This window comes from Myotis nattereri (assembly GCF_964212035.1).
Source record: "Myotis nattereri genome assembly, chromosome: 1".
Classification (NCBI taxonomy): domain Eukaryota; kingdom Metazoa; phylum Chordata; class Mammalia; order Chiroptera; family Vespertilionidae; genus Myotis; species Myotis nattereri.
In genome coordinates this window covers 27,485,993-27,512,685 of record NC_138075.1, presented here as the reverse complement: position 1 = coordinate 27,512,685, position 26,693 = coordinate 27,485,993, and the positions used below count along the sequence as shown (strand labels likewise).

The following is a 26,693-nucleotide window of genomic DNA, read 5'->3' as shown; positions in this document are numbered from 1 at the left end:
CAATCTCTTCTTTGCTCCAAAAGTGCTGCTGGCCCAGCCCACGGTGGCCCACTTTGCAGGCTGGATGAGCCTCCGGGGACTGAAACTGATCCCTGCTGGTGGCATGCCCAGAGCCAGGGGTGCCAGGGTGGATGAGAGCTGGGATCCTGGAGAGAAGGGATGGGCGAGTACAAAACACGCACATTCTCTTTCTCCTCTACCCTGTTTTCATGATTTTGTGTTTCTTCCTCTTCTCTCCTCTGTCCCATCTGCCCTCCCTCCCCAGGACTTGGAAGAACGCCCAGCTGGGAGAGGCCATGATCAAGAGCCTGGAGGCCCAGGGGCTGCAGTTGGCCAAGGAGAAGCAGGAGTATTTAGGTTGGCTGGAGGGATGGTCTGGGCTGACGCTCCCTGATGGTAGCACGTCAGGGCCAGGGGCTGTTGGAGGACCCAGGGGGGTGTCTTGAGTGGGGCTTAGCGGGCTCTGAGGAGCCAGACACCAGTTTGGAGCCTGGAGAGCTTTATAATCAATGTCCTGTTGGCCAGCATGACAGGAGGCAGGAGAGCCTGGTGGTTTGGGGCCTGGGCTCTGGACCCAGCTTTGTCACTTATCGACCAGCTGTGTATGTCTTCAGGCAGCACAGCCTCTCTAAGCCTCAATTTCCTCTTCCCTGAAATGGGGACAGAAATAGCCCCTGGCTGTTGGAAGTGGTGTGGGGATGGGTTACGTGAGAAAATGCCCGTAAGCACTGTCAGGCACGCAGTAATGGCTCCATAAACGGAGTTGATGTGGTTGCCTTGCCCTGGACCCCAGATCCCGGACTTGCTTCCAGCTCTCACACCCCAGCCCACTTTAAACCTGACCACAAGGTTCCAGGCCCTTGTGCCCTGACTGGCTGGTTAGCATGCTGTTTGGGAAAGAAGTTGAGTCTGAGGTTTGGTCCTTTTCCTTGGACCCTCTTCCCTGCCTCCTCCTTAGACACTTGGGGCCCCAACACTGGTTCCCCTCTGCCTGCTCCAAACCCATCAACCCCCAGGAGCTGGCCCCACCCTTTGGCCGGTGCGGCTGTGCTGACCTCTTCCGCGGGAGATGCGGGGGGTGACGGAGGTGACCGCGCCATCAGCCCCTCAGGACCGGGTCTGGAGTGGGCTTTTCCTGAGGGTGTGTGTGTTCTCTTTGGCAGACAAACTGATGGAAGAGACGGAGGAACTCTGCCTGCAGAGGGAGCAGAGAGAGGTAGGCGCCCACTGAGGCCGCTCAGAATTGCTGCCCTTTCCCACCTTTGCCCTGTCCATGGACCCCTGCAGAGCCAAGGTGTCCTGGCTCATGTTCCTGGCATTCGGGGGTGGTGGCGGGGAGCTGTGCACCCAGAGAACTGGCTGGAAAATCTGACCGCAGAGCAGGGAGGCCAGTGAGATGACAGTGCTTGAAACTTGCCGTAGCTTCTTGGCAGGGAGTGTATGTCTTCTGGTGACGTCCTGGAGAGGAAAGTAAAGGGGGAGGTGACCACCTGCTAGAGAAAGAGCCACCCCGAATGTTATTAGCTGCGTTGGTAGGTAATGAGCTGCTTGCCGTTGATGATAGTCACAGGAGGCTGGGTGGCCTCTATGAGTCATAGGGGGGGTTCTGGCACCTTAAGAGTGATTGGGTTGGATGATCTCAGGGATTCCTTCATTCTCGAAGTGTCGATAATGCAAGTCCTGAGGGGACCAAGCATTGGCTTGAGGCAGCCTCATGGGTTGAAAGAGGCCCTTGCTTCATTTCAGGGTGGGGAGCCGGTAAAGTCCACTTCATTTGGAATCTCCGTGCATCACTGGGCCTTGCTTGTTCTGAGGAATCATTACTTCCCCCCGGAAGGCAGAGTAGAGTGGTGGTTAGCAGTGGGGGCTCTGGAGCCAGGTTGGCTGTGTATTGGACCTTCACCACTTCTAGCTGTGTGACCTTAGGCAAGTTACCTAACCTCTCTGAACATCAATATTCTCACGCGAACAATGGGGATAATAGCCCGGCTGGTGTTGCTCAGTGGTTGAGCATCAACCTATGAACCAGGAGGTGATAGTTCGATTCCTGGTCAGGAAACATGCCTAGGTTTTGAGCTTGATCCCAGTGTAGGGCATACAGGAGGCAGCCGATCAATGATTCTCTCTCATCATTAATGTTTCTATCTCTCTCTTCCTCTCCCTTCCTCTCTGAAATCAATAAAAATATATTAAAAAACAAAGTAAAACAATGGGGATAATAACAGAACTGATCTTATTAGGGATGTTGTGAGGGTTAAGTGAGATGTTAAATATAAAATGCTTGGTACATTGCCTGGCCAGAGTAGCTCAGCTGATTGAGCATCATCCTGTGCACCGAAAGGTTGTTCAGGTCCCAGACAGGACATGTACAAAGGCAACCAATCAGTGTTTCTCACATCAATGTTCCTCTCTCTCTCTGCATGTCCTCGGTGAGGATTAAAAAATAATAATAATAAATAAGTAATAAAATAAAATGTTTGGCACATAATGTGTGCTTAATGAATATTTGTGTTTGTTAGTGTTACAATCAGTTGTTATTAATTATGGGCCCACCTTGCACGTGAATTGCCTGAGGCCCAAAGCTGCAGGGTGGCTTGCCCAGAGAACCCCACAGAGGGAGGCCACTGCTCTCTGCCCAGTCACTTCTCCTTGTCCTCTCCCAGGCCAGTCACAGGGCTGGGCCATCAGCCTTGGCTCAGCGCCTGTCTCTCGACCTGACTCTTGCTTACTCCTCACTTCCCAGCCTCCCCTTACTGGTCTCTGAAACAGGCCGTACAGTCATGTCCCCATAGTACCCCAGACATTCCCAGTCCCTGGCCCAGGCTGAGTGCTTCATAAATGTTTGTGGAGTGACTCAGTGAATGAACATGTTTTTAACTTTAAATAATTTTTTATTTTTCAATTATAGTTGACATACAATGTTATACTAGTTTCAGGTGTACAACCCAGTGATTAGACATTATATAATGAAGTGATCACCCCAATAAATCTAGTACCCGTCTGACACCATACATACTTATTACAACATTATTAACTATATTCTCTGTGCTGTACTTCATATCCCTGTGACCATTCTGTAACCACCAATTTGTACTTCTTAATCCCTCACCTTTTTACCCATCCCCACAACACGCTCCCATCTGGCAACCGACGAAATGTTCTCTGCCTCTATGAGTTTGTTTCTGTTCTGCTTTTTCATTTATTGATTTATTTTTTTTAGATTCCACATATAAGTGAAAGTATATGGCATTTGTCTTCCTCTGTCTGACTTATTTCAGCACAATAACCTCTAGGTCCATCCATGTTGTTGCAGATGGCAAGGTTTTATTCTTTTTTTATGGCTGAATCTTATTCCACTGTATATGTACACTACTTCCTCTTTATCCAGTCATCTATTGATGGAAGCTTAGGTTGCTTCCATAGCTTGGCTATTGTAAGTAATGTTGCAATGAACATATGGATGTATATCTTTTCGATTTAGTGTTTTGGGTTTCTTTGGATAAATACTCAGAAGTGGAATTGCTGGGTCCTCCCTTGTCTCTTTGTCTTAAAGTCTGTTTTGTCTGGTGGAAGTATTGCTACCCCAGCTGTTTGTTTGTTTGTTTGTTTCTATTTTCATGTAATATACTTTTCCATCCCTTTACTTTCAGTCTGTGTATATTTTTCAATCTGAAGTGAGTCTCTTGTAGACAGCATATGTAAGGATCTTGTTTTATTATCCATTCAGCCTCTACTAGTATACATCTTTTGGTTGGAACATTTAATCCATTTGCATTTAAAGTAATTGTTGATAGATATGTATTTATTGCCATTTTATTATTCGTATTTTTATCTTTTCTTTTTATTTATTTTGATTTTTTTAATATATTTTATTGATTTTTTACAGAGAGGAAGGGAAAGGGATAGAGAGTCAGAAACATCAATCAGTTGCCTCCAGCACACCCCCTACTGGGGTTGTGCCCACAACCAAGGTACATGCCCTTGACCGGAATCGAACCTGGGACCCTTCAGTCTGCAGGCCGACACTCTATCCACCGAGCCAAACTGGTTAGGGCCTTTTTCTTCCTAAAGAATACCCTTTAACAATGAATGAGCATTTTTTTATTTTACCTTACATCTTGACTAATCCAGTAGGACAATTCACCCTCATTTTTCTTCCAAAATTTTATCCGCTATTCTTGCCCATTTATTCTTTCAGCTGGACTTCAGAATCATGTTGTCAATTAACAACAGTAAAAAAATCTAAATTCACCCTGGCCAATGTGGCTCAGTGGTAGAGCATAGCCTGTGCTCTGAAGGGTCACAGGTTCGATTTCCAGTCAAGGGTGCGTACCTGGGTTGCAGGTTCGATCCCCTGCCCTGCTCGGGGCAGGTGCAGGAGGCAACCAAATTAATGTGCCTTTCTTCCATTGAGATTTCTTTCTCTCTTTCTCTCCCCATCCCTCCCTTCCACTCTCTCTAAAAAAAAATCAATGGAAAAATATCCTCAGGTAAGGATAAAAAAAAAAATCCAAATCCAAACAAACAAAACTCCCAAATCAAAACCTGTTGAGGCTTTGTGTTCGGATCGCATGGGTTTGAGGACTGGCATGGTGACAGCAGCGGTGGGGCCTCCGTGTTTCCAGGTTCTCATTCTAGCTTCCGCCGTAGAGTTTTTCCATGCCGTTCTGTACATTTTGAGAAGTGAGCCTTCTGGTGGATTATCAGCGACGTAAAGACAGGTAACTCAGGAAGCCAGGGGATGGGATGGAGTGACAGACACAGCCACTGGCAGGGAGAGAGACAGACTTATCCATCAGAGAGGCTAAATCTGGGGCAGCAGTCAGCCGCAGGAAAATTTAGACACTCTATCTAGGTCTTTAGCCAGGAAATGAGGACAGTGGGGACCCACTGCACACAGGCCTCGCTTAAAGCCATAGCACGCTGAAGGAGGGAAGCCTATCAGCTGTGAACTGCCTGGATTTTGGGTACAGAATGTGAGTGAGCCTCACTCGGGGCCCAGCTGGTTCCCGAGGTGAAGGCTGCTCTGGGCAGGCCGGAGGGAGAGGACTGTGCCCAGGTTCGCAGTCCGGGTCAGCTGCCTGCTCCAGATCAGGAACAGAACTCACTGTGTCCTTCTGTCAAGGTTTTTCCTTCCTTCACTTAATCATCCATATAATGGATCTGCCTGTCCCCTGCACCTTTCCCCTGTCCACTCCAGGTCACGGAGATTGTCTGGGTGTGCCTTGTGCCACTTAGAAAGGCATTTGGGACAATGGCCCAGTGATGAGATGGAGATTCTCTGTGCTCTGAGAGGCTGCTTGGCCTAAAGGTGTGGGATCAGGAGACCCAGATTCGAGGTGTTTTTGTTTGTTTTGTGTTTTTTTTTAAAAATATATTTTATTGATTTTTTACAGAGAGGAAGGGAGAGGGATAGAGAGTTAGAAACATCGATAAGAGAGAAACATCGATCAGCTGCTTCCTGCACACTCCCTACTGGGGATGTGCCCGCATCCAAGGTACATGCTCTTGGCCAGAATCGAACCTGGGACCCTTGAGTCCGCAGGCTGATGCTCTATCCACTGAGCCAAACCAGTTAGGGCTGTTTTGTGTTTTTTTAAAGTATATTTTTAGTGATTTCAGAGAGGAAGGGAGAGGAATAGAGCGATAGAAACATCGATGATGAGAGAGATTCATTAATCGGCTGCCTCCTGCACGCCCCTCATTGGGGATCGAGCCCACAACCCTGGCATGTGCCCTGACCAGGAATCGAACCATGACCTCCTGGTTCATAGGTCAACACTCAACCACTGAGCCACGCCAGTCGGGCATCAAGTTTCAACTCTACCACTGACTGTATAGCCTGGGACAAGTTATTCTCTCGGACCTTCAGTTTCTCCATCTGTGATGCTCTGATAACAGTAGTGGCTGTGACTACCTAGTTCCTGGGTCGCCGTGAGGCTCAATGAAATAGAAAGCAGGGAGTGCTTGGTGAACTGGCAAGGCTATGCAGATGTGTGCTGTGAGTTGGTGCAGCCCTGACACCTTCCATGTAGCAGAAAGGGCATGAGCAGAGAGTGCAGGGGCAGCCAACCTGGGCTCATCTGTCCGGGGCCAGAAGACCATGTTCTTTCTGAGTCCCAGGTCCCTGTGGTGTCCCTGGCTCCCTGTGTCCTTATCTCTCTCACTCCCCGGAGGAGGGCAGCCTGCCTATTTTTTCTTTTTTGGCCGAACTGTGAGTGCTCAGCCTTGCACATGGGCAGGCTCATGGGAAATCAGAAGTGCCGAGGGGCGGTGAGGCAGGGTTCTCGCTACCTGGGGTGCTCCAGTCAGAACACAGTCTCTTGGAGTCGGAAAATACCTCCCACTTCAAGGAGAGGCTCTTTGCTGACCTTCCTGATGGATATTGATCCTGATCTTGTGACCGTTACCTTTGCATTATGGCTCCGTTACTTGAAAGTTCTTTCTTTCATTGAGCTGGGATTTGCCATCCAGTGACTTCTTTCCAACCTTTTACTCCTGCAACTTAAGTCGGGCCTAAGGGTCAGAACAAACACTGTATGATGGAGAAAGGCTTTCGCTGAAGCAGGTCTTGGCTGACCTCAGCTGTGGCAAGGTTGCTACAAACACTCATGCCATCCTGGGCTGCAGGAACAGAAGGTTCTGGATACTCCGAGTTTATAGGTTGGGGGTTTCACTCTAATCAGCTGCACCTGGGCATCAGCTTCATTTAGGAGCCGTACAGGTGAACTGAAAGGTGGAAAAGAAGTGAGCAGCCGGGACGGAGAGTGTCTTTCTTTTTCCTCTTTAATACATAACCTTTTACTAATGGTAGAAATCATGCTCTTTGTGGAAAACAAACTTATCCTTAATCTCACCATTGACAGACAGCTACTGTCAACTTCTCTGTGTTTCTTTTCAGTCTTTTAAAAATGTATTGTGTGTGTGTGTATGTGTGTGTGTATGTATATATATATATATATATATATATATATATATATATATATACACACACACACACACACACAATAGAGGCCCGGTGCACAAAAATTTGTGCACTTGGGAGGGTCCCTCAGCCTGTCCTGTACCCTCTCGCCGTCTGGGACCCCTCGGGGAATGACCACCTGCTGGCTTAGACCCGCTCCCCGGGGATTGGGCCTAAGCTGGCAGTCAGACATCCCTCTGGCAGCCCAGGAGCCCTTGGGGGATGTCCACTTGTCAGCGGGGAGCAGGCCTAGCTTCAGCCGGACATCCTTAGCGCTGCTGAGGAGGCAGGAGAGGCTCCCACCACCACCGCTGTACTGGTAGTCGTCAGCCTGGCTTGTGGCTGAGCAGAGCTCCCCCTGTGGGAGCACACTGACCACCAGGGGGCAGCTCCTGCATTGAGTGTCTGCCCCCTGGTGGTCAGTGTGTGTTGTAGTGACCAGTGATTCCCAGTTGCTCTGCTGTTAGGGTTAATTTGCATATTACTCTTTTATTATATAGGATAGAGGCCTGGTGCATGGGTGGGGGCTGGCTGGTTTGCCCTGAAGGGTGTCCCGGATCAGGGTGGGGGTCCCCGCTGGGGTGCCTGGCCAGCCTGGGTGAGGGGCTGATGGCTGTTTGCAGGCTGGCCAAGCCACCCAGCATGGACCCTTACCCCATGAGGGTATGGCCATCCTGGGTGAGGGGTTGATGGCTGTTTGCAGGCTGGCCACAGCCCCTTCAGGGTAGGGATCCCCACTGGGGTGCCTGGCAAGCCTGGGTGAGGGGCTGATGGCTGTTTGCAGGCTGGCCATGGCCCCTAGCCATCCAAGCTCCCAGTGGAGGCTGGCTGGAAGCAGGTATCTGGGATTTATTTAGCTTCTATAATTGAAACTTTGTTGCCTTTTGTGGAGGCCACAGCTGGCCAGAGCAGGCGGGAAGCTTGGCTTCCTCCATTGCTGGGTCAACGAAGCCTCCTGCTTGCTCCAGCTCTGTGGCTGCCAGCCACCATCTTGATTGGGTTAATTTGCACATAATTGCTCTGATTGGCTCTGGTGGGCGTGGCTTGAGCGTAGCAAAGGTACGGTCAATTAGCATCTTTGTCTTTTATTAGTGTAGCTATCTATATATTTATGTCTATATCTATATCTATATCTTAAGCTTAATAGGATCATATCAGATATTTCGTTTTATGGCCTGCTTTTTCATTATACTTTTATTAACATTGTACATCCAGCAATTATTCATGTCATTAGCATTCTTTGAAAACATCTGTTGTAGTGACCATGTACTGATTCGTTAATATGTAATGTTTCATTTAATTAATCTTCTATTTTTGGATATCTCAGCTGTTGTCACTATTATAAATTACACCACAGTGAACATCCTTATACATCAATCCTGATCTACTTTTATAATTATTTCTTTTAAAATTATTTTTATTTATTGATGAGAGAGAGAAAGAAACATTGATTTGGTGTTTCACTTATTTATAAATTCATTGGTTGATTTTTGCATGTGCCCTGACTGGGGATCAAACCTGCAACCTTGTTGTATTGGGACAACTCTCTCACCAACTGAGCTACCCAGCCAGGGCCTCTAATTATTTCTTTTTTCTTTTTTTTTAATATATATTTTATTGATTTTTTACAGAGAGGAAGGGAGAGAGATAGAGAGTTAGAAACATCGATGAGAGAGAGTCATCGATCAGCCGCCTCCTGCACATCTCCCACTGGGGATATGCCCGCAACCCAGGTACATGCCCTTGACCGGAATCGAACCCGGGACCTCTCAGTCCGCAGGCCGACGCTCTATCCACTGAGCCAAACCGGTTTTGGCAATTATTTCTTTTAAAAAAAAAAAAATACTTTTATTGACTTCAGAGAGGAAAGGAGAGGGAGAGAGAGGTAGAAACATCAATGATAAGCGATTATCATTGATCAGCTGCCTCCTGCTTGCCCCACTCTGGGGATTGAGCCTGCAACCCGGGCATGTGCCCTGACCAGGAATCGAACTGTGACCTCCTAGTTCATATGTCAGTACTCAACCACTGAGCCACACAGGCTGGGCTAATATCTTTAGGATAGACTCTTGTAGGTAGAATTACTGATGCAAAGGGCAAAAACCTTTAAGACTCCTGATTAGATGAGCTCGTTTCCTGGAAACACATTCCCTTAGGGGAAAAAAGACTCCTGATGCCTATTGCCAAATTGCTTTTCAGAAACTTTGTACCTATTTACCAGTACACTCTTATTAGCAGTGTATGGACATTTTCATGGCATTTTAATAATTTACTTTCTCCCATTTTCAATTACAAAAGATATCCCCGCCCTGGCTGGTTTGGCTCAGTAGATAGAGCATTGGCCTGTGGACTGAAGCATCCCAGGTTCAATTCCTGTCAAGGGCACATGCCCGGGTTTTGGTCTTGATCTCTAGTAGGGGCCGTGCAGGAGGCAGCTGACCAATGATTCTCTCTCATCATTGATGTTTCTATCTCCATCACTCTCCTGTCCCCTCTGAAATCAACAAAAATATATCTGTATATAAAAAGATATCCCAGTGTCATGGTAAGGACCATGAAATATTTGTATTCAGAGCCCTGGAGAAAGGGGCTCTCCGGGGAGAAGAAACCGAGGGTGTGGGTGGCATCCTCCAGCTGGGTCCGGGGTGGCCTCTTCTGCACCATCAGAAGCCAGGCGCCTACAAGAGCCGGGTGCCTATAAGGGCCAGCTAGCTTCCCTGGTGTTTTTTCAGGTCTAAACTCAGGGATGCTTGCAGCCTATAACTTCCCTGGCCCCCTGAACAGCCCTCCCACAGCAGGCAGAGGCCACAGAGAGGTTTATCATCACTAGTAATACCAAGTGTCAGCTACTGAGAATGTATCAAAAATAGAGGTTTTTCAAACTTTTTGAAACTCTGAACTTTTCTTTCATTAAAAAGGGGGTGCCCTAACCGGTTTGGCTCAGTGGATAGAGCGTCGCCCTGCGGACTGAAGGGTCCCAGGTTCGATTCCGGTCAAGGGCATGTACCTTGGTTGCGGGCACATCCCCAGTAGGGGATGTACAGGAGGCAGCTGATCGATGTTTCTCTCTCATCGATGTTTCTAACTCTCTATCCCTCTCCCTTCCTCTCTGTAAAAAATCAATAAAATATATTTTTAAAAAGGGGGGGCATTTACAAGCATAAAAATTTAATTATATTTATATTATGTCTATATATGGCTATGTCTACTGCAATGACACAAATCTCCAAAATATTAGTGGCTTTTAACAGTGACCATCTATTTCTCACTCAGCTACCTGGGTCAGCTGGGGGCTCTGCTCCACATCTCCTCTCAGGGATCCAGGCTAATCAAGCCTCCATCGTTTGCAGCAACAGTGGCTACCATGGAAGAGGAAAGGGAATATAGCGTGTCAGGCCCTGTCTCTTAAAGGCATACTTCTGCTCACATTCCGTTGGCCTTAGCCAGTCCCATGGGCCCGCCAGCTTTTGCAGGCGCACTGTGGCTGTGCGGTGTGCCCAGAGGGACATCAGAATGCCAGGGAGCAGCCCTCAGTGACCATCGGTGAGCCACACCAAGAGGGACAATAATGATCAGAAAGAAAAACTTCTTTGGGTAAGAAGGTTAGGAAAGGAGGGCTTGAGGTTTGGAATCAGATCTTCCCTTTCCTTTAGGTTTTATTCTTTCTCTGTATCTCTCAAAGCCAATGGCAACTTCTCCCGCCAGCCAGCCCCACTCCTTGGTGGGGTTTCCATGATCCTTGAGAACAAAGCCCCTGGGTGAAAAATGAGAGCATCATTTGGAGCCAGAAGAAGAGAAAGGAAGTGGATTTGAAGTAATATCCTTCCAGTGTGAAATGTGGAGGAGCAAAGCAGTCATCACAAATGGGCTTCTTTCTAGCCAAGCTTCACTTGAAGTGTACCCCTACACCCCCTGCCATCGGAAGTCAGAAAACAGGAGCCCTGAGGCCACCTGCTTGATGGAAACACCCTTGTACTTGCGCCAGCATTCCTGGAGGGACCGGTTGGGCCCCTGGGGCCAGAGTGTCCTGGGCTTCTGGCTCTTCTGTTCCCTTGGAGCTGAGTAGAGGGGAGGCTGCAGCCACCTGTGCTCATTGCTTCAAAGATGCTGTGAGAAAAAATAATTCTTAGTCTCTGACTTTTGGGGTGGGAATGGCTTCTCTTTGCCACTTCTAATTGATGTCATTTCAGGGATCTTTAATGGAAATGCATACTCCCCACTCTATTCTCCAGGGCTTGAGGGCCAGACAATGTGCCTTAGGGTGTGAGTGACATCTAGAATTATCATCGTGTCCAGTCACAGGAAGTAATGCTGGGATCATTTCTAAACCCTGCCTTCAGCTTGCTGAGTGAGCCCAGGTCATCACAGGTTTTGGTTTGGAAATTGTCATTGAGGGGACCAGGGCTCAGCAGGACTCAATTTCACGTTTGGTCCAGCGCATGCCCCAGGCTGTGCTGAATCCCAGAGGGTCCCTTGGGTTAGAGTGGGGGTTCCCTTTGCTGCCTGTGACTCTTGCTTCTCTCTATTCTCTTCAGGAGCTCGAGCGCCTTAACCAGGTGCTGGAGGCTGAGAAGCAGCAGTTTGAGGAGGTGGTGCAGGAGCTGAGAATGGAGCAGGAGCAGATCAAGAGGTGGTGGTGGTGCCGCGGGAGGGCGGTGCATCTGGGCTAGTATGGCATCAGGAACCGTGCTCCTAGTCAGCCCTGGGGAGGCCCCCCGCCCAGGAGGTCCTCTCTACTTGATGACTTGGTTTGGTCTATCTTCCCAATGCTCCAGGCCTCGGGGTGTGCCCAGAAAAAGCTGTAGTTCCCACACAAATGGGCCACTTCTGCCCACTGAGACATGAGGCCTGGGCAGGTGCAGACAGGCCTCCCCCAAGCAACAAGCCCTCCTGCTGCTGTCAACCCTTCCTTTCCCGGGGCAGACAGGGCAAACTGGTCTGCAGGTGCCATTAGCCAAGATCCCCAACATTCCCTGTCTCTCTTGCGCAATCCCTTCACATTCTGGCTAGTGATATCCCTTGGGATCTTTAGTCCTGTGCATGGTGTAAAAACCAGTTGCACATTATGATCATTTAACAGAATTAGAGTCTCCTAAAGGTAGAGCCCAGGTATCTATATATTTTTTTAAAATATATTTTTATTGATTCAGAGAGGAAGGGAGAGGGAGAGAGAGATAGAAACATCAATGATGAGAGAGAATCATTGATTGTCTGCCTCCTGTATGCCCCCTACTGGGGATCGAGCCTGCAACCAGGCATATGCCCTTGCTGGAATTGAACCTGGGACCCTTCAGTCCGCAGGCCAATGCTTTATCCACAGAGCCAAACCAGCCAGGGTGGTATCTATATTTTTAAGAAGCCCCCAGATCATTCTGATGCAGCCTATTCAGGAATGTGGGGATCCCTGCTCTGGGGACGGTGATGGTATGATTATCCTCATCATTATTAATCATTAATGATAGCCCAGACTTTCCTTGCAACAATCTTACAAAGGAAGTCATTTGACATAAAACTGAGGGAGGGAGAAGCTCAGAGAATCTTACCAAGTCAATAGCCAAACACCTGCTCACTTTCAGAATCGTGCCAGACCCTGGAATAGAAGACTAGTCCTCTCCCTGAAGATGTGGTGGGGAAAACCAGACTGACACCCAGGAACCATCAGCACAATAATATATAACCAAGTGCTCGGAGGCACGGGGCAGCCCTTTGTTCCAGGAACTAAGATACATGCATAATCCTGATGGGCTTGAACGGAGATTGGATTGAGCTGAGCCTTGAAGATGGATTTGGAAAATTGGGCAGGAGAAAGGGAAAGGCACTCCAAGCAGGAGGAGGGGAGACCAGGTGTAAAGGCCTGAGGTGGCCCAGGCTTGTTAAGAAAGCAGCAAGAGTTTGTCACCCCAGAGAAAGGCCTCTGCCACGTCCCATGTCAGTGTGTGGGTTCTAGCAGGGACGACAGGGTGAGACCCCTGTGTTCCCCCAGTGCTTCTCTGCCTGTGGGTGCCCCTGGGTTTACCCCACTGACAAATGCATGAGTATCGAGAGCAAGTGACTTCAGCCCCACTTGGCGGGGATCTCCTTTCAGCCCGGGGTCCCTACATCTGCTGGCAGGACCCAGCCATGCGGAGGGGCTGGCCTTCCCAGGACCCCACTGAGCCTTCTTGGGAGGTGAAACAAGCTGTTCTAGGTACAGAGGGCACTAGGAGGGGTGAGCGTGGCCATACTCATACCCTGTGTCCCCACAGGGAGCTAGAACTGACTGCAAGATGCCTCAAGGGTGTGGAGCAAGAGAAGAAGGAGCTGAGGCACTTCACAGAGTCCTTGCAGCAGACGCTGGAGGTGAGGAGCCGCTGGCGGGCTGGTTGGTGAGGCCGCGGGATTCTGTTTTTTTCTAACTGTTTCCCTAGTTACTGAGTCATCTGCGAGGGTAACAGGGCGCCAAAGGGCACTGACCTAAGGGACTCTTCTCTGTGGGCGTTTGGGAACTCTAGCCGACTCAAGTCTGCCCTTGCTATGACCATGGCCTCAGGAAATCCACCTTCTTCAGCGCTTACATTCTTTTACAGATGGAGGATTGATCAGGATGGGAGGCGGGCCGCCCACCACTTCCTTCTTGTGGCTCATTCATTGAGCTGATCCGGGTGAAATTGAGCAGGAAGGGCAATCGGCTGCCAGGTCACCTCCATTTGATACCACAGAAACTGGGGGGGAGGTGGCATGTGTCAAGGACAAAGAGCCAACTCTCCAGGATGGCATGCAAGTGCAAACTCTGGCCCCAGGCTCTCCTCCACTGTTGCCCTCTGCTGCCCTTCCACACCCAGAGCAGACCCCGCCCCCTATTCCTATGCACCCCCCCCCAAACCAAGTGCTCTCATCCTCCACACCTTTGCCCATACGGTCCCTTCTACACAATGTCCTTTCACCTCTTTTTTGCCTGGAGAACCCTTTCATCCTTCTCAGGTGCAGACAGGTTGGACATCACTCTGGTCAAGCTTCCCTGCCTCTGCGTAGCAGGAATTTGCTCTGAGCTCTGGGCTCCCACAGCACTTTGTTATGGCACTGAGCACACGAGGCTGTGTTTTCTAAACTGTGAGCTTCACTAGGCAGTGTCTTAAGGCCTTTGCAAGCCCAGCACTTCAAGTGAGCTTGGCATGTCAGGGGGATCTTAACGTTTACTGAATTAATGAACTGCCTGGCAGACTGCAAGGGTTTCTCTTCTCTCTCCGCTGACTGGGGCTTCGTTTGTGGTGCCTTTATTTATCTTTCTCCATTTCATATCATAGGAGGTGGTTCCCTTGAATGGTTTCAACTCCAGAATTTCCGGGGTGTGCAAGATCCCAGTCTGATAAACGGGGAGAACATAAGCCAGCTCTTAGTCTGGTCCTGTTGGGTGTTTTTCACGTGACCCCAACACATTCCTTCACTTGCTGCTGGAGGAACAAGAACCCAGAGGGTCATGGTGCCCTTGGGTCTTGGTGCCCGCTGGTTATAGTTGGGTCACTTCCCCTGGAAGCCTCATTGGGCTCCTCTCTGACTCCCTCGATGGAGGGGTAACCTTGCCATGTTGTGAGGAAGGAGAGCTTGGTTGGCCTTTTACCTCAAGGGAAGGATGGAGACATTCCAGGTGTCCCTCATACAGGACTGAGCGTGGAGGGCACCACTCCCTGGAATTGGAAGGCAGGTGAGGGCAACCATGGTGGGGAACCTAAATTAGGCTCTTTCTCTTCCTTCTCTCCCTCCTTCCCATCCCTCCATGCCAGGAGCTCTCCATAGAGAAGAAGAAAACCCTGGAAATGCTGGAGGAGAATGAGAACCAACTGGAGACACTGGCCAATCCGAGCGAGCAGCCCTCTCCCAGTGGGGGTCTCCATAGCAACCTGAGGCAGATCGAGGGGAAGATGCAGCAGCTCTGGGAAGAGAAGCTCCTGGCAGAGAAGCGGTGAGGAGCCCTGGACCCAGGGGTCCATGATGGGCTTGGGGATCGGTAATTTCCTTGAACTGGGCACCTGGACTTTCGGGTTCTAGTTGCCATTGCCCAGATAGGTCACTCACTCCCTTCTGCCCAGGACTCAGTTTTCCCACCAGGCAAATGGGAAGAGAACCTTCACTACCCAGAACTGACTGGATCATTATCTCTTGCAAAGGTGTGAGCTATACAGACAGTCACTAGGTCCGTATAACAGTGCTTTGTGGCCTGCTGGGAAGGTCCTCTTAGATCCCTTTTACAGATGAGGACACCGAGCCTTGAGAGTTCTAGGACTTTTCTGAGGTCACAGAACCAGCAAGACCTGGACCCAGGACTCAGGTTTTCTGAACGTAAGACGGGCTCCCCTCATCACCTGACTGACGGCACCCAGAATGTTTGGGGGCTCCTGCAGCCTGGGCCTCAGATTTCTTCAGCCAGTTCTCTCTGAGGGGCTGTCCTCCCAGCGGAAACCCCCTTTGGTGAGTGAGCCCTGACTGAGTGCCTTTCCCGGGCAGGATGAAGGAGAACGAGGAGCGCTCACGGGCCCTGGAGGAGGAGCGTGAGTTCTACTCCAGCCAGTCCCAGGCGCTGCAGAACTCGCTGCAGGAGCTGACAGCACAGAAGCAGCAGGCCGAGCAGGAGCTCAAGGTGCTCCCTCACCTGGGGACTCCCCTCACGTCCCTGCACTTCACCAGCAACTACCTGAATCATCCCTGCCCACCTGACCAGCCAGGGGCAGGGATGGAGCCACGAGGGGAAGCAGTGAGCCTGCCACTTCTGTGGGGCACCATTGCTGGGTGTGGGGTCAAGTGCAGGCCGTCTGGGCAAGGGTGTAAGACAGGAGGCAGGAGGTAGTAACTTCCACCCACATCCAAAGGCGAGCAAGCCCACTCGAGTCAGGGGTGATCAGGCAAGGCTTCCAGGGGAGATGGCAACAGAACTCCACATCTCTCCTTCCCTCTCCCTTCAGGCCGAGGTGAAGGTCCGTATGGACCTGGAGAGACGTCTGCGGGAGGCCGAGGCGGCCTTGAGGAGCCTGGAACAAGGACTCAACTCCAGGGTGCGGAACAAGGAGAAGGAGGAGAGGATGCGGGCCGACGTGAGCCATCTGAAAAGTAAGCTCTGCCCTCGGTGCCCAGCACCTCAGCCTGTGGAGCCTGGATAAGGGCTAGGGCCCCACACAGGGCCTGGTGTGCATTCGATGGTCTATCAGTGGTCGGCAAACTCACTAGTCAACAGAGCCAAATATCAACAGTACGATTGAAATTTCATTAGAGAGCCAAATTTTTTAAACTTAAACTATATAGGTAGGTACATTGTTATTAACTTAATTAGGGTACTCCTAAGGCTTAGGAAGAGCCACACTCAAGGGGCCAAAGAGCCGCATGTGGCTCACGAGCCGCAGTTTGCCGACCACGGGTCTAGATGTTGATGGAGTGTCTCCAGGTTCCTGCCTGCCAGCATCTTCTTGATGCTGCTTCCTTTCAGCTGTTGGACCTGGGGAGGGGGCAGGGGAGAAGGCCTGCAGGTCTGCCCCCTCCAGCAGGTGGCTCTGGTCTCCCAAAGGATGGGCTCTAAGGGTTTCTTGATTCCTGGCACCTGGATCCTGGGCGGGGATGGGCGAGGCGGGGCAGGCCGGCGGGAGGGGAAACGCAGTGAACTCGGGCGCAGGGTTCTTCGAGGAGTGCATCCGGAACGCCGAGCTGGAGGCCAAGATGCCGGTCATCATGAAGAACTCCGTGTACATCCACAAGGCAGCCACGCGCCGCATCAAGAGCTGCCGTTTCCACCGGCGCCGGTCCAGCACCTCCTGGAATGACAGTGAGTGTGGGCGTGTGTGCCCCGTGGGGTGGGGATGGTCACAGGACGCAGGGACACGCGGGAAGAGGGCAGGGTGGGAGGGCTGGCCCAGCTCTGAGGCCGGACAGTGTGGCCTTGAGCCAGCCCACCAGCCTTGGGCTTTTCCCAGGTTAGGGGAGCCCGGGGGTGGGAAGGGGCTGTGGGCCGGGATTGGGGGCAGGGCCACGCCTTGTGGAGGAAGGACCTCACCAGCCTTGGGCCGTCGCCTCCCCAGTGAAGCCGTCCCAGTCCTTCATGACCTCCCAGCTGGAAGCCAACAACATCGAGGAGCTGAAGGAGGTGGCCAAGCGTCTGAGCCGAGACCAGCGCTTCCGGGAGTCCATCTACCACATCATGGTGACGCAGCCCGGACCGTCCTCAGCGCTTCCTCTCCCGCGGGGTGGAAAGTGATGGCTTTCCTCCCCGCCTCCCGGGTCTTTCCTGGGTGGGGCTGGGAAGATGTGCAGGGGGAGGCTGACTACCTGGCTTCTCTCAGCTCTCCTCCGGGCCTGCACCTCACCCTCAGAGGACAGGGATGCCACCTCCCTTACCCCCCCTCCCCAGACCCTGCCCTTGGGTCTATGCCCGGCCCGTGCAGGCCCCAGCTGGGTGATGCCCGGTTGTCAGGATGAGGCCAGGAAAAGGCCTGGTTGCATGTGGAGGCTGTTTTCTCGGTTGGGGAGTGAGGTGGGCAGGCCCACAGCTCTCTGTCGTGCCCACTCTACCTCTCTGCGACGCGCCACCTGCCGGTCCTGGTGTGTGAAGGCCTCTCCTCCCCACCTTGACCTTTGCTTCCCCGGGGGGGGGGGGGGGGGGGGGGCTTCCTAACTCTCTTTGCTTCAGCGACCCACAGACATCCCTCAGTCGAGGGCCCTCGCGTTGACCACATTGTGAGGCAGGAAGAAAGACCTAGCGCAGCAGCTCTGGGTGCATGGCACACTCCACCCCACAGTATCACCTTTCCTGAGGTTGGGCCCTGGCTTTGGGATCACCCGCTCACTCCCCTCCTCAGGCGAGCTCACCCATCTACAGCCTCAGACCCATGAGGGTGATGCACCCCTCACCTCCCCGCTGCATCCCGCCTGCTTAGGTACTTGGGGCTCTGGGCCCTGGCTGGGAGCTGGGGCAACAGGGACACTGAGAGCTCTCCCAGAGGATGCAGGGCAAGTCAGGGAGTGGATAAAGGCGGCCCTGGCTCCTTCACTGTCTTCTCTTGATTGAACAGGGAGGCAGCTCCCTCTGGCTACGGCGGCCCTGCTGGTCCGTGGGGTCACAGACCACTCCCTCCAGCTGACCCTGCTTTGGTGGCCTTACTCCACCTCTCCCTGCAGAGGCTTTACCCAGTGAAGCAGTGTGACCATGAACCCTGGAAGATGGGGGCCTGGGCCTGTGAAATGGCCAGTAGCCACTGGTTGGCCCTGAGTCATCAGGGATGAAGCTGAAACATCCATTGCAGCTTCTGTGGAAAACCACCACCCTCCATGAGGCTGAGGCTGTGTGTGTCCCTCACCCATGGACAGTCTACCCAGCTCTTCTCCCTCTAGGCCACCCTCCAAAGCTTCCTGAGTCTGTTGGTCTCTCCAGAAAGGGGTGTCTGTGGGATCGGGGTGCTCAGGGACCCTGGTGGTATGAAAGGTGCTGATTCTCTGCTGCTTGGAAAACCGAGTGAGGAGCCCAGTCTGAGAGATAGACAGATGGCTGCAGGGGACGTCCCGTGAGGCGCAGGTCCCTGGGGAAGAGGAGTGTTGCTGGCTCGTGTCCACTGCTCTGTGCTCAGACCTGCCTGGTGGAACTAACCTCGGTGGTCCCGCCCCGGGGGCGGGTGGACTTTGATGGCTTCAGCCAGTCTCTTCGGAGTTTAGGGGGGAGGCTTCAGAATCAATGCATCTAAATAAATCGGAGTCTAAATGTAAAATCTTTAAACATGTAGAAAGCTGCATAAACCTGCAAATAACTTATCTATTATGTATGTAGGATGGACTTTGAAATGAGGGGCAAGGTTGATAAAAGCAAGATTACTGTTTTATTTTTTTGTTTCTTTGTTTTTAAAGAATTAGATTAATAATGATTTGCTCTTGGGAGAAAGATCTTTTGGAAAATTTCAAATGATTTCCCGCTGTCCCTCCAGGCAAATTATTAGTCAGAAAGGAAAATGTTTTCCATGCACATTCAGAAATCCCTAGTTTCTTTCCTTCTGTTTCATCCTGTACTTGACCGTGCCTCAGGCAACCCTTGGTTCTCTTCAACCAACTGGTCAATTCATAAGTATTTATTTGTTAAAAAGTCACTATGTACCTAGCACTGTAAATAGAAAAAGAGAAAAATACTATATGAAAATATGCAAAGGTGGAAATTGCTTACTGGAAATATATTGATTTGATTTTTTTTTAAAACAACAACAACAACAAAACCCTTATTCCTTGGCCCATTAAATGTTTCCTGCAGCATTGCTTGTGGTTGGTCATTGCTGACGAGATGTTGCCACCTGCAGGCCAAGTGTTGAATTACAGAAATGCTGGCTTGTACTCGGACATGCACCCAAGTTTCCCGGCATATGAGGAAGTACTCCCAGCTGCTGCACCTCCTAGGAGTGGCTTCTAAATAATTAACTGAAAAATATGTTCCCGCCTGAGGTCCTGGATGTCCCCATGTAACAAGGGCTATCAGCTGGGTGTCCTGATTTGAGCACAGACCACGCTTTGGTGTTGTAATCATGTAAGGAAGAGCAAGAAACAGTAATGACTGGTTTCTCCTATGTGGTTTATTTCCGGATGCAATAGATGATCTGTCATCGTGCCGGGACTGTCTTGGTTTGCGCTGTGTCTCAGAAAATTAAGAACGGCTTCCCCGTTTGCTATCCTAAGTGTTCCAGTTTGGATGAGAGTTCCGTGGTCACCTGCTTTTCCCCAATGACATGTTAATGGGTGAAGCATGAGACCTGTAAAATACGGGGTTCTGCCCCTGGGAAGGGTCCACTCTCTGTACTTGTCTCTGGAGGATGTAACTCTTGCCCCCCCCCCACCATCCTATCCCACCCACCTCCACAGAACCTGGGCACCCTGTGGGTGCTCAGATACTATCCACATGAAATTTGGAGCCCCTCATGAAAGAGGAGGAACAGAAGCTTGCTCAAGTCTCTGGGTGTGTCAGATTTGGTGTAATTAGAAGGTAGTTCTTCAAACCCACCAGATGAGGGGGCTGCTCTGGAGACCTCAGATAAAGGCCAGCAGCCCCTGGTGAACCTTATGCTTCTGTGATGAGCCAGGATGGTGCTGTTCAGACCCCTGAGCCACTGCAAGGGTTCCCCAAAGTGAGAAACCCTGCAGGTTTGACAGCGTGGGTGGGGAAGCTGCTGACTTCTCTTATCTCACCCCACCCCTGGGGACGAGGGGGAAGGAATGTCCCCTGGGGATGAGGGGGAAGGAATCTCCTTTGCAAGGCGTTGGGAGAAGATACGGTGTTCTTGACACATGGAAACAGACCCACTCCCAGACATCTAAAGCAACTGGTTATTCAAACTGCCTAGCAGGTGTGGATAGGTGTGATGTAATGTTTCACATTCAGTTCCTAGTTCTTTGCACATCCCTTCTCCCCTTCCCTTCCCTAGACTTGGGCTCTCCACTCATGAGCTCCCCTCTCCATCCTGCTGGGTTAGACGTGCTCAGGGGCAGTCCAGGAAGCACTCCAAGCCCAGGAATCCTAGGGGTCGTGGTCAATAAACTAGATCCCCTTGGGGTGAATTCTCCCTGCACTGTCACTACGCGTCCTCTACAGTCTGGTATTCTGTGTCCCTCTGGCTCTACCTCTGGGTGGGACTGGACAGTCAGGCAATCAGGTGGGGAAGTTGGAGGGAGACAGGGCTGCTCAAAGGCTGGACTTCAGGGCCTCCAGGCGATACCCAGGCAGTAGCAGAGCCAGCTGGGGTGCCTTCGGGGCTCCTGCTCTCTTTGTACTCTGCCTTACTTCCCCTGGAGGATCTGACACCTGCCTCAGGGCTGAGCCCGGCTGTGAACAGACTCAACTGCCCTCTTATCTTATGGCTGATGGGCCTCAAAGGTCACTGACCACAAGGAGAAACTCCCCTTGCAGAGCAGTGACTGTGTCCACTAGCAGCTGAGGGGAGGAAGCTGCCATGCTCTGCCTGCTGCTGTGGGAGTGGAAGAATGGGAGGTATGTGTGTGTGTGTGTGTGTGTGGGGTCTGAAGGTAAAAGGTCAGGCCTTGGATTCACCTCTTTCCAGCTGTGGCTTTTGCAGTGATTATTTAAAATGTCTTATATATACAGCCCGGCTGGCGTGGCTTAGTGGTTGAGCGTCGACCTATGAACCAGTTGTGGGCTCGATCCTCTGGGGGGCGTGCAGAAGGCAGCCGATCAATGATTCATCATTGATGTTTCTCTCCCTCTCCCTTCCTCTCTGAAATCAATAAAAATATATATTTAAAAATTTAAAAAAATTAAATATCTTACATATTCATAAAATTCTTATTAAGTAGGATATACACCTCAGGTCTCACCAGCTGCTCAGAGCCCCTACAGTTCTGAAGTTCTGTGATCTGGGAACTTGCAACCCTGGAATCAATAGAACATTCTGGCTCAGGCTGGATTTGGTGCCATGCTGTTATCAGATGAAATAAAAAAAATAATTTTGTTTTAGTTTCGAGGTGAGAATAGGAAAGAGACTGATTTATCACCACAAGGTCGTTGTGACTAATGGCTTTTGCTTGGAAGGCTTTCCTGGGAAAGGAAAGGTGTCGATTCTCATGTTCACCCTGTTGTCTGTGGCCATCTGTCAGCATCACTTCCTTTCTTCTTCATTCAGTAAATATTTACCAGAATTCTGTCAGGAAATCAAGCACCGACCATGTGCTCATCCCTATCGCTTATTGATGTGTTTTTTTTTATTGTGGTAAAATATACATAATATAAAAGTTACCATTTTAACTGTACAGTTTAACAATGTAAGGCATATTCACATTATTGTGCAACCAATCTCCAGAACTTCTCATCTTGCAAACCTGAAATTCTACATCCATTAAACTACTCCCTGTTTCTCCCTACCTCCACCCCCTGGCCACCTCCATTCTACTTTCTGTTTCTGTGAATTTGACTACTTGTTACCTCATGAAAGTGGAATTGTCCTTATTTGTCGTGTGTGTGTGTGTGTGTGTGTGTGTGTGTGTGTGTGAGAGAGAGAGAGAGAGAGAGAGAGACTAGCTGCTTATTTCACTTAACACAATGTCCTTGAGGTTCATCCATGTTGTAATTGACTTTTATTACAAAAAATTTTATTGGTTTTTAGAGAGAATGGGAGAGGGAGAGTGAGAAAGAAACATTGATGTGAGAGCTGAGCAGCTGTCAGCTGCCTCCTGCATGCCCCCTCCCTGGAATTGAGCCCAGCAACCCTGGTATGTGCCCTGACTTGGAATCCAACCGGCAACCTTTCAGTGCATGGGACGATGCTCAACTAACTGAGCCGCTTGGGCCAGGGTAGAATTTCCTTCCTTTTTTGTTGTTTTTTGTTGTTTGTTTGTTTTATTTTTGCAACAGAGATCAGCTTTTATTGAATGTGTTACAAAAGAGCTAGTTTAGTCAAAAAGACCAAAGCCCATGTCATCATCAGACTCCTCAAATTCTTCTTTCTTTGCTCCCACTTTCTTCTCCTCAGCTGGGGCAGCAGCGGTGGAGGGGGCAGGACCAGGGTCCCCCAGCCCCTACATTGCAGATGAGACTCCCAATGTTGACGTTGGCCAGAGCCTTTGCAAACAAGCCTGGCCAGAAGGTTCAGCATTTACACCAGCGGCTTTAATGAGGGCATTGATCTTATCCTCCGTCACAGTCACCTCATCGTCGTGCAGGGTAAGGGCCGAGTAGATGCAGGCGAGCTTCCAGACTGCGGCCATGGTGAGGGTGAGTGCTGGGCGAGTGCTGCCGGGAGCGGTGCTAGTCTCCGCAGGGCCTCACCCCAACGCGGCCATAGCTTCCTCGGAAGAACCCAGCACCTTACCGGCAGCTGGAGAAAGCGGGCAAATTTCCTTCCTTTTTAAGGCTAAATCATATCCTGTCACTTTTCAAAAGAAAGATTGATTGAAATCTCATTTTTCTGACGAACTGCTGGCCAGGGTGAGAGGGGCACCTGTCTTAAAGGATAAGAATCACAGCCCAGGGGGAGTTGGGTCCCATGCTTCCCGTTTCCCAGGCTGTTCCTCACCATGGCCGGTGTTAATGCTCTGGTGTCACTCTCCCTTCCTCCCAGCAGATGGCAGCATGCTCTGAGCTGGGCCAGCAAACTCCAGTGGGAAAGAGCTGTAGCTGCTGGAGAAAGGGGGGAGGGGGAGGGCATTGTGACGCTGCCCAGGCTCTGCATTGAATCTCCCAGTTATTCTCTCCTTTAAGATGTGAAACAAAAACCTTCACTTCAACCATCATTTATGAAGAGTCTTGTATACCAGCACTTTCACAATGACTTATCTTTTTTGTTCTCACAACATCCCTCTCCTTGATTTATAGATAAATGAAACCCGCAGAGGTTAAGGGGTTTGCCTAATGTCACACAGCTCTAAGTGGAGGTTCAGGTATTTGAATTCAAGACCAATGTGCTCTTCTCTCCTCTCTTACCTTCCTCGTTCCTCCTCCTCTTCCTCTCTCTCTCTCTCTCTCTCTCTCTCTCTCTCTCTCTTTCTCTCTCTCTTCTATCTATCTCTTTCTCTCTCTCTCCACACACACACACACACACACACACACACACACACACACACACACCCCTCCCCGAGAGATGTGCACATATGGTTTATCTTGCCTGGGGCTACACAGCATGGAGCCCAGGAGAAATTCCCAGAAACAGGGAATTAGGGAGCTGCCAGGCCAAAGCTAAAGTAAAACTCTGAAACTCATCATCATATCTTCATAAGGACCAGAAAGACGAGGGATCCAAAGTTCTTCAGGGGATAAATCAAACTGAAGAAACTCCCAAGTTAAAATTTCCATCATGATTTCACTTATATGTGAAATCTAATGAATAAAATAAACACAACAGAAACACCAAAAAGGACCTATGTCCTTTCTAGCATATACAAGTATCCAAATAATTACATATTAATATGTAAATTATTTTATGAACCTTTTAAATTAGTTTCCTCCTTCCCTTCTTTCTTCCTCCCTTCCTTTTATCCCTCCCTCCCTCCTTCCCTTGGTCCCTTCCTTTCTTCCACAAGAATATTGAGTTCCTCTATGTTATAGAATCTCCACCAAGATCTTTTCTATTATGAGTTTTAAGGGATGACTCAGCTGCTTGGTAACTGACAGTTTCCAGAGAATTCTTCCTGTCTGGAGGTCTGGTTAGACCAACATAGCAGGGCCTGAGGATCCAGGCCTCCCGTCCTAAGGACTTTGCAAAACAACCAGGCGTTTTCTTGCTGCCTCCAACCACTTTTAGGCTGCAGTCTTTTGACCTTCATAATCCTTTGCCCTGCCCTGAGGGCGTTCCCAGGCCAGTGTCCTCTGGAACAGAGGAGTCCTCTGGTGGGTGGGGGAGAGAGCAGCCAATGGGAATGTCCTGGGCTGGGAATCTAGAGTCCTGGTGGTCCTGTAGTGCCAGTGATTAAACAGAGAGGAGCAAGCTATCCAACCTCCCCTTTGTAAAAGGACAGTGTGAAGAGAGATGCTCTCATAGCTCTTCTCCAGTTCTGGGTTGCTCCTCTCCGCTGGACATTGCTTTAGGTGTGGGCATGGGACCCAGGCTAGCCAATGAGATGAGAAGTCTGCTGGGGGTTCTTGGGACAGGTTTTCTCACGTTTAAAAGGTCATAGGGAAGATACAATCCCTTTACTTCCACTGGACATTTCATGCCCGGATATGACACCTAGAACTAAGCCAACTTGAAACCATGAGGGCAGCTGGTCTGAGGACCAAGCCGGAGTGCCAAGGGTAACCGAGCAGAAAGATGGTGAGAGGCGTTGGCCCTTCTTTCTGAGTTGTCAGTGGGTCAACCAACACTTGATCTGCCCTATTTCAGGATTTCTTGTTATGTGAGCTAACTTATCTTTCCTTATTGTTTAGGCCCCTTTGATTCATTTTCTGTTATTTCCAAATAAGAGCTGCCTAATTGGTAGTCACTTTAGCTTTTTCAGAATTGTTGTGTGATCCCCAGGGTTGAAGGCCTCTTTTTAAGGAGGTCAAAGCATTTTTCACTCACTAGACTTCATCTATTCATTCATTCAACAAATATTTATGGGGAACCTCCAATCATGTTTTAAAAAATTATTTGACACATCTCCTTCCCATAACTCAAAATGCCTGAAATTGAGATGTATCTTTATTGATGGCATCTTGTGATTGCTGCTGGCCATGTGACTTTCTTGGTGAGACTGTCATTGCCTTTGCAGACATCAAAAAAGTTCCAGCATCAAAACATGCAGAGCTCATGTCAATAGTTTAGCAAAAATACAATAATAAATCCCCCAATGCTCACAGAGCATGCGCACAATAAATCAGAACCGATCGTTGTGGGGAAGGTGGGAAATCCGATATGTTTGGCAGCACTTGTGATATAGCCAGACCCACAGCGTTGTAAGGCTGGCTTCAGAGCCCAGCACATAGGACACTTCCTTCTTTTACGGATTCTTTTGAGAAATGCTGCATCACTCTGAGGCCTGCGGACAGCAGCGTGTGAGAACAGATGGTCCTGGCTGCTCTCATAGAGGCAGGACTCAGATTTGGAATGAGAACGTCTAGAAATACCTTAGCCCAGTTACTTCACTTCTGTTCCCCATTGTCTTAGGCACGAGAGTGATTTATGATGAAAATCTGTACTAACCACGTCTACAAGGGCTCCTTCAGTAACTGCAAAATAAAAATGCTGAGTGAAAGCATCGTGTCATGGTTTAATTGGCAGCATTTTTGGTTTCTTAGTGCTACATAAAGTAATGGTGTGCCTTCTACTCAATGATGTCTTCAGTTGGGTGATATGTAGTATATGCCAAGCACTGTTCTGGTGCCAGGGATACAACAGTGAACAAGAGTCAGAACCCTGGTTGTACAGGTTGGCTGTGGAGAAGGCCCTTTACACGTCATTTGGGGGCCTACCTGGCAGCTACTTTTCTGTTATCAGCCGAGGCTTAGCCCTGGGGTCAGAGTCTTCAGCCACCCATAAGGATTTCTTTCTCCTCTTCATTGTGCCTGGAAATGGCCCAGACCACCTCTGTTCTCATTTAATTGGCTGAAACTCAGTCACATGGCCACATTCCCCTGCAGGGGATTCTGGGAAATGTAGTCTGGCTGAGTGCCCAAGAAAAAAGGTAAATATTGGTGCTGATGGGCTGCAGCAAGCAGTCTGTGCCACACAGTGTAAGCCACACTGTGGAGGTGGGGGAGTCCCAGCAGTCTGGAGCCATTCCACTGTCTCTGGGGAAGCTGTCCCAAATGTCAGACACATCATTGGATAGGAAGATGTTAACCCCGTGGGTAACCAGGTTCTATCACAGTTCATGGAACCCGTGGTGCTTATCCTAAACCATGAATCTCTACTTGAGATATTTTAGGGCAGAAGAGATTTTTCAGGAGTGCCTGTGAGGCCCAGCACTTAGCACCGCCGATTCCACCACTCCGCCTGCACAGGGGGCTGGGGGGACAGTTTGCTTGCTCAGTAGAGTGTGTGCCAGGCTGGGAATGCAGGGCTCCAGCCACCAGGACACGGACCAGGTGACCGCACAGAGGCAGTCAGACATCCTGGGGAGGAGTTCAGGTTTCACCAACTACGGCTGCGTGACTTGGGTAAATTACTTAAGGTTTCTGGCCTTTGGATTCCTCAGTTGTAAAAGTACATTGCTCAAAAGTAAATGCAGCCATAATACCTGCCCCCCTACCTCACAGGTGGTTGAGGGGATCCAGAGAGCTGAAGCTAGGGGAGAGCTTTGTGGATTGTAAAGC

General features: G+C 50.0%; 1 protein-coding gene and 1 pseudogene across 2 annotated transcripts in view; one reads left to right on the top strand and one right to left on the bottom strand.

Moving 5' to 3' along the window:
• Nucleotides 1-19,209, top strand: part of PLEKHD1 (pleckstrin homology and coiled-coil domain containing D1) — a gene marked incomplete at its 5' end in the record, with an annotated part of 28,568 nt that extends 9,359 nt beyond the window's left edge. Inside the window, 9 exons of the mRNA XM_081107629.1 lie at nt 266-357; nt 1,164-1,216; nt 11,500-11,594; nt 13,210-13,303; nt 14,725-14,903; nt 15,446-15,578; nt 15,901-16,045; nt 16,602-16,751; nt 17,005-19,209. Coding sequence (XP_080963755.1) covers nt 266-357; nt 1,164-1,216; nt 11,500-11,594; nt 13,210-13,303; nt 14,725-14,903; nt 15,446-15,578; nt 15,901-16,045; nt 16,602-16,751; nt 17,005-17,180 — 1,117 coding nt within the window. The 3' untranslated portion in view covers nt 17,181-19,209. The remainder of the gene's footprint in view (nt 1-265; nt 358-1,163; nt 1,217-11,499; nt 11,595-13,209; nt 13,304-14,724; nt 14,904-15,445; nt 15,579-15,900; nt 16,046-16,601; nt 16,752-17,004) is intronic.
• Nucleotides 19,210-22,341: 3,132 nt separating this feature from the next.
• On the bottom strand, nt 22,342-22,669 carry LOC308530864 (large ribosomal subunit protein P1-like; annotated as a pseudogene). Its single transcript has one exon. The product of its transcript is annotated as a large ribosomal subunit protein P1-like (transcript).
• Between the last annotated feature and the right edge of the window lie 4,024 nt (nt 22,670-26,693).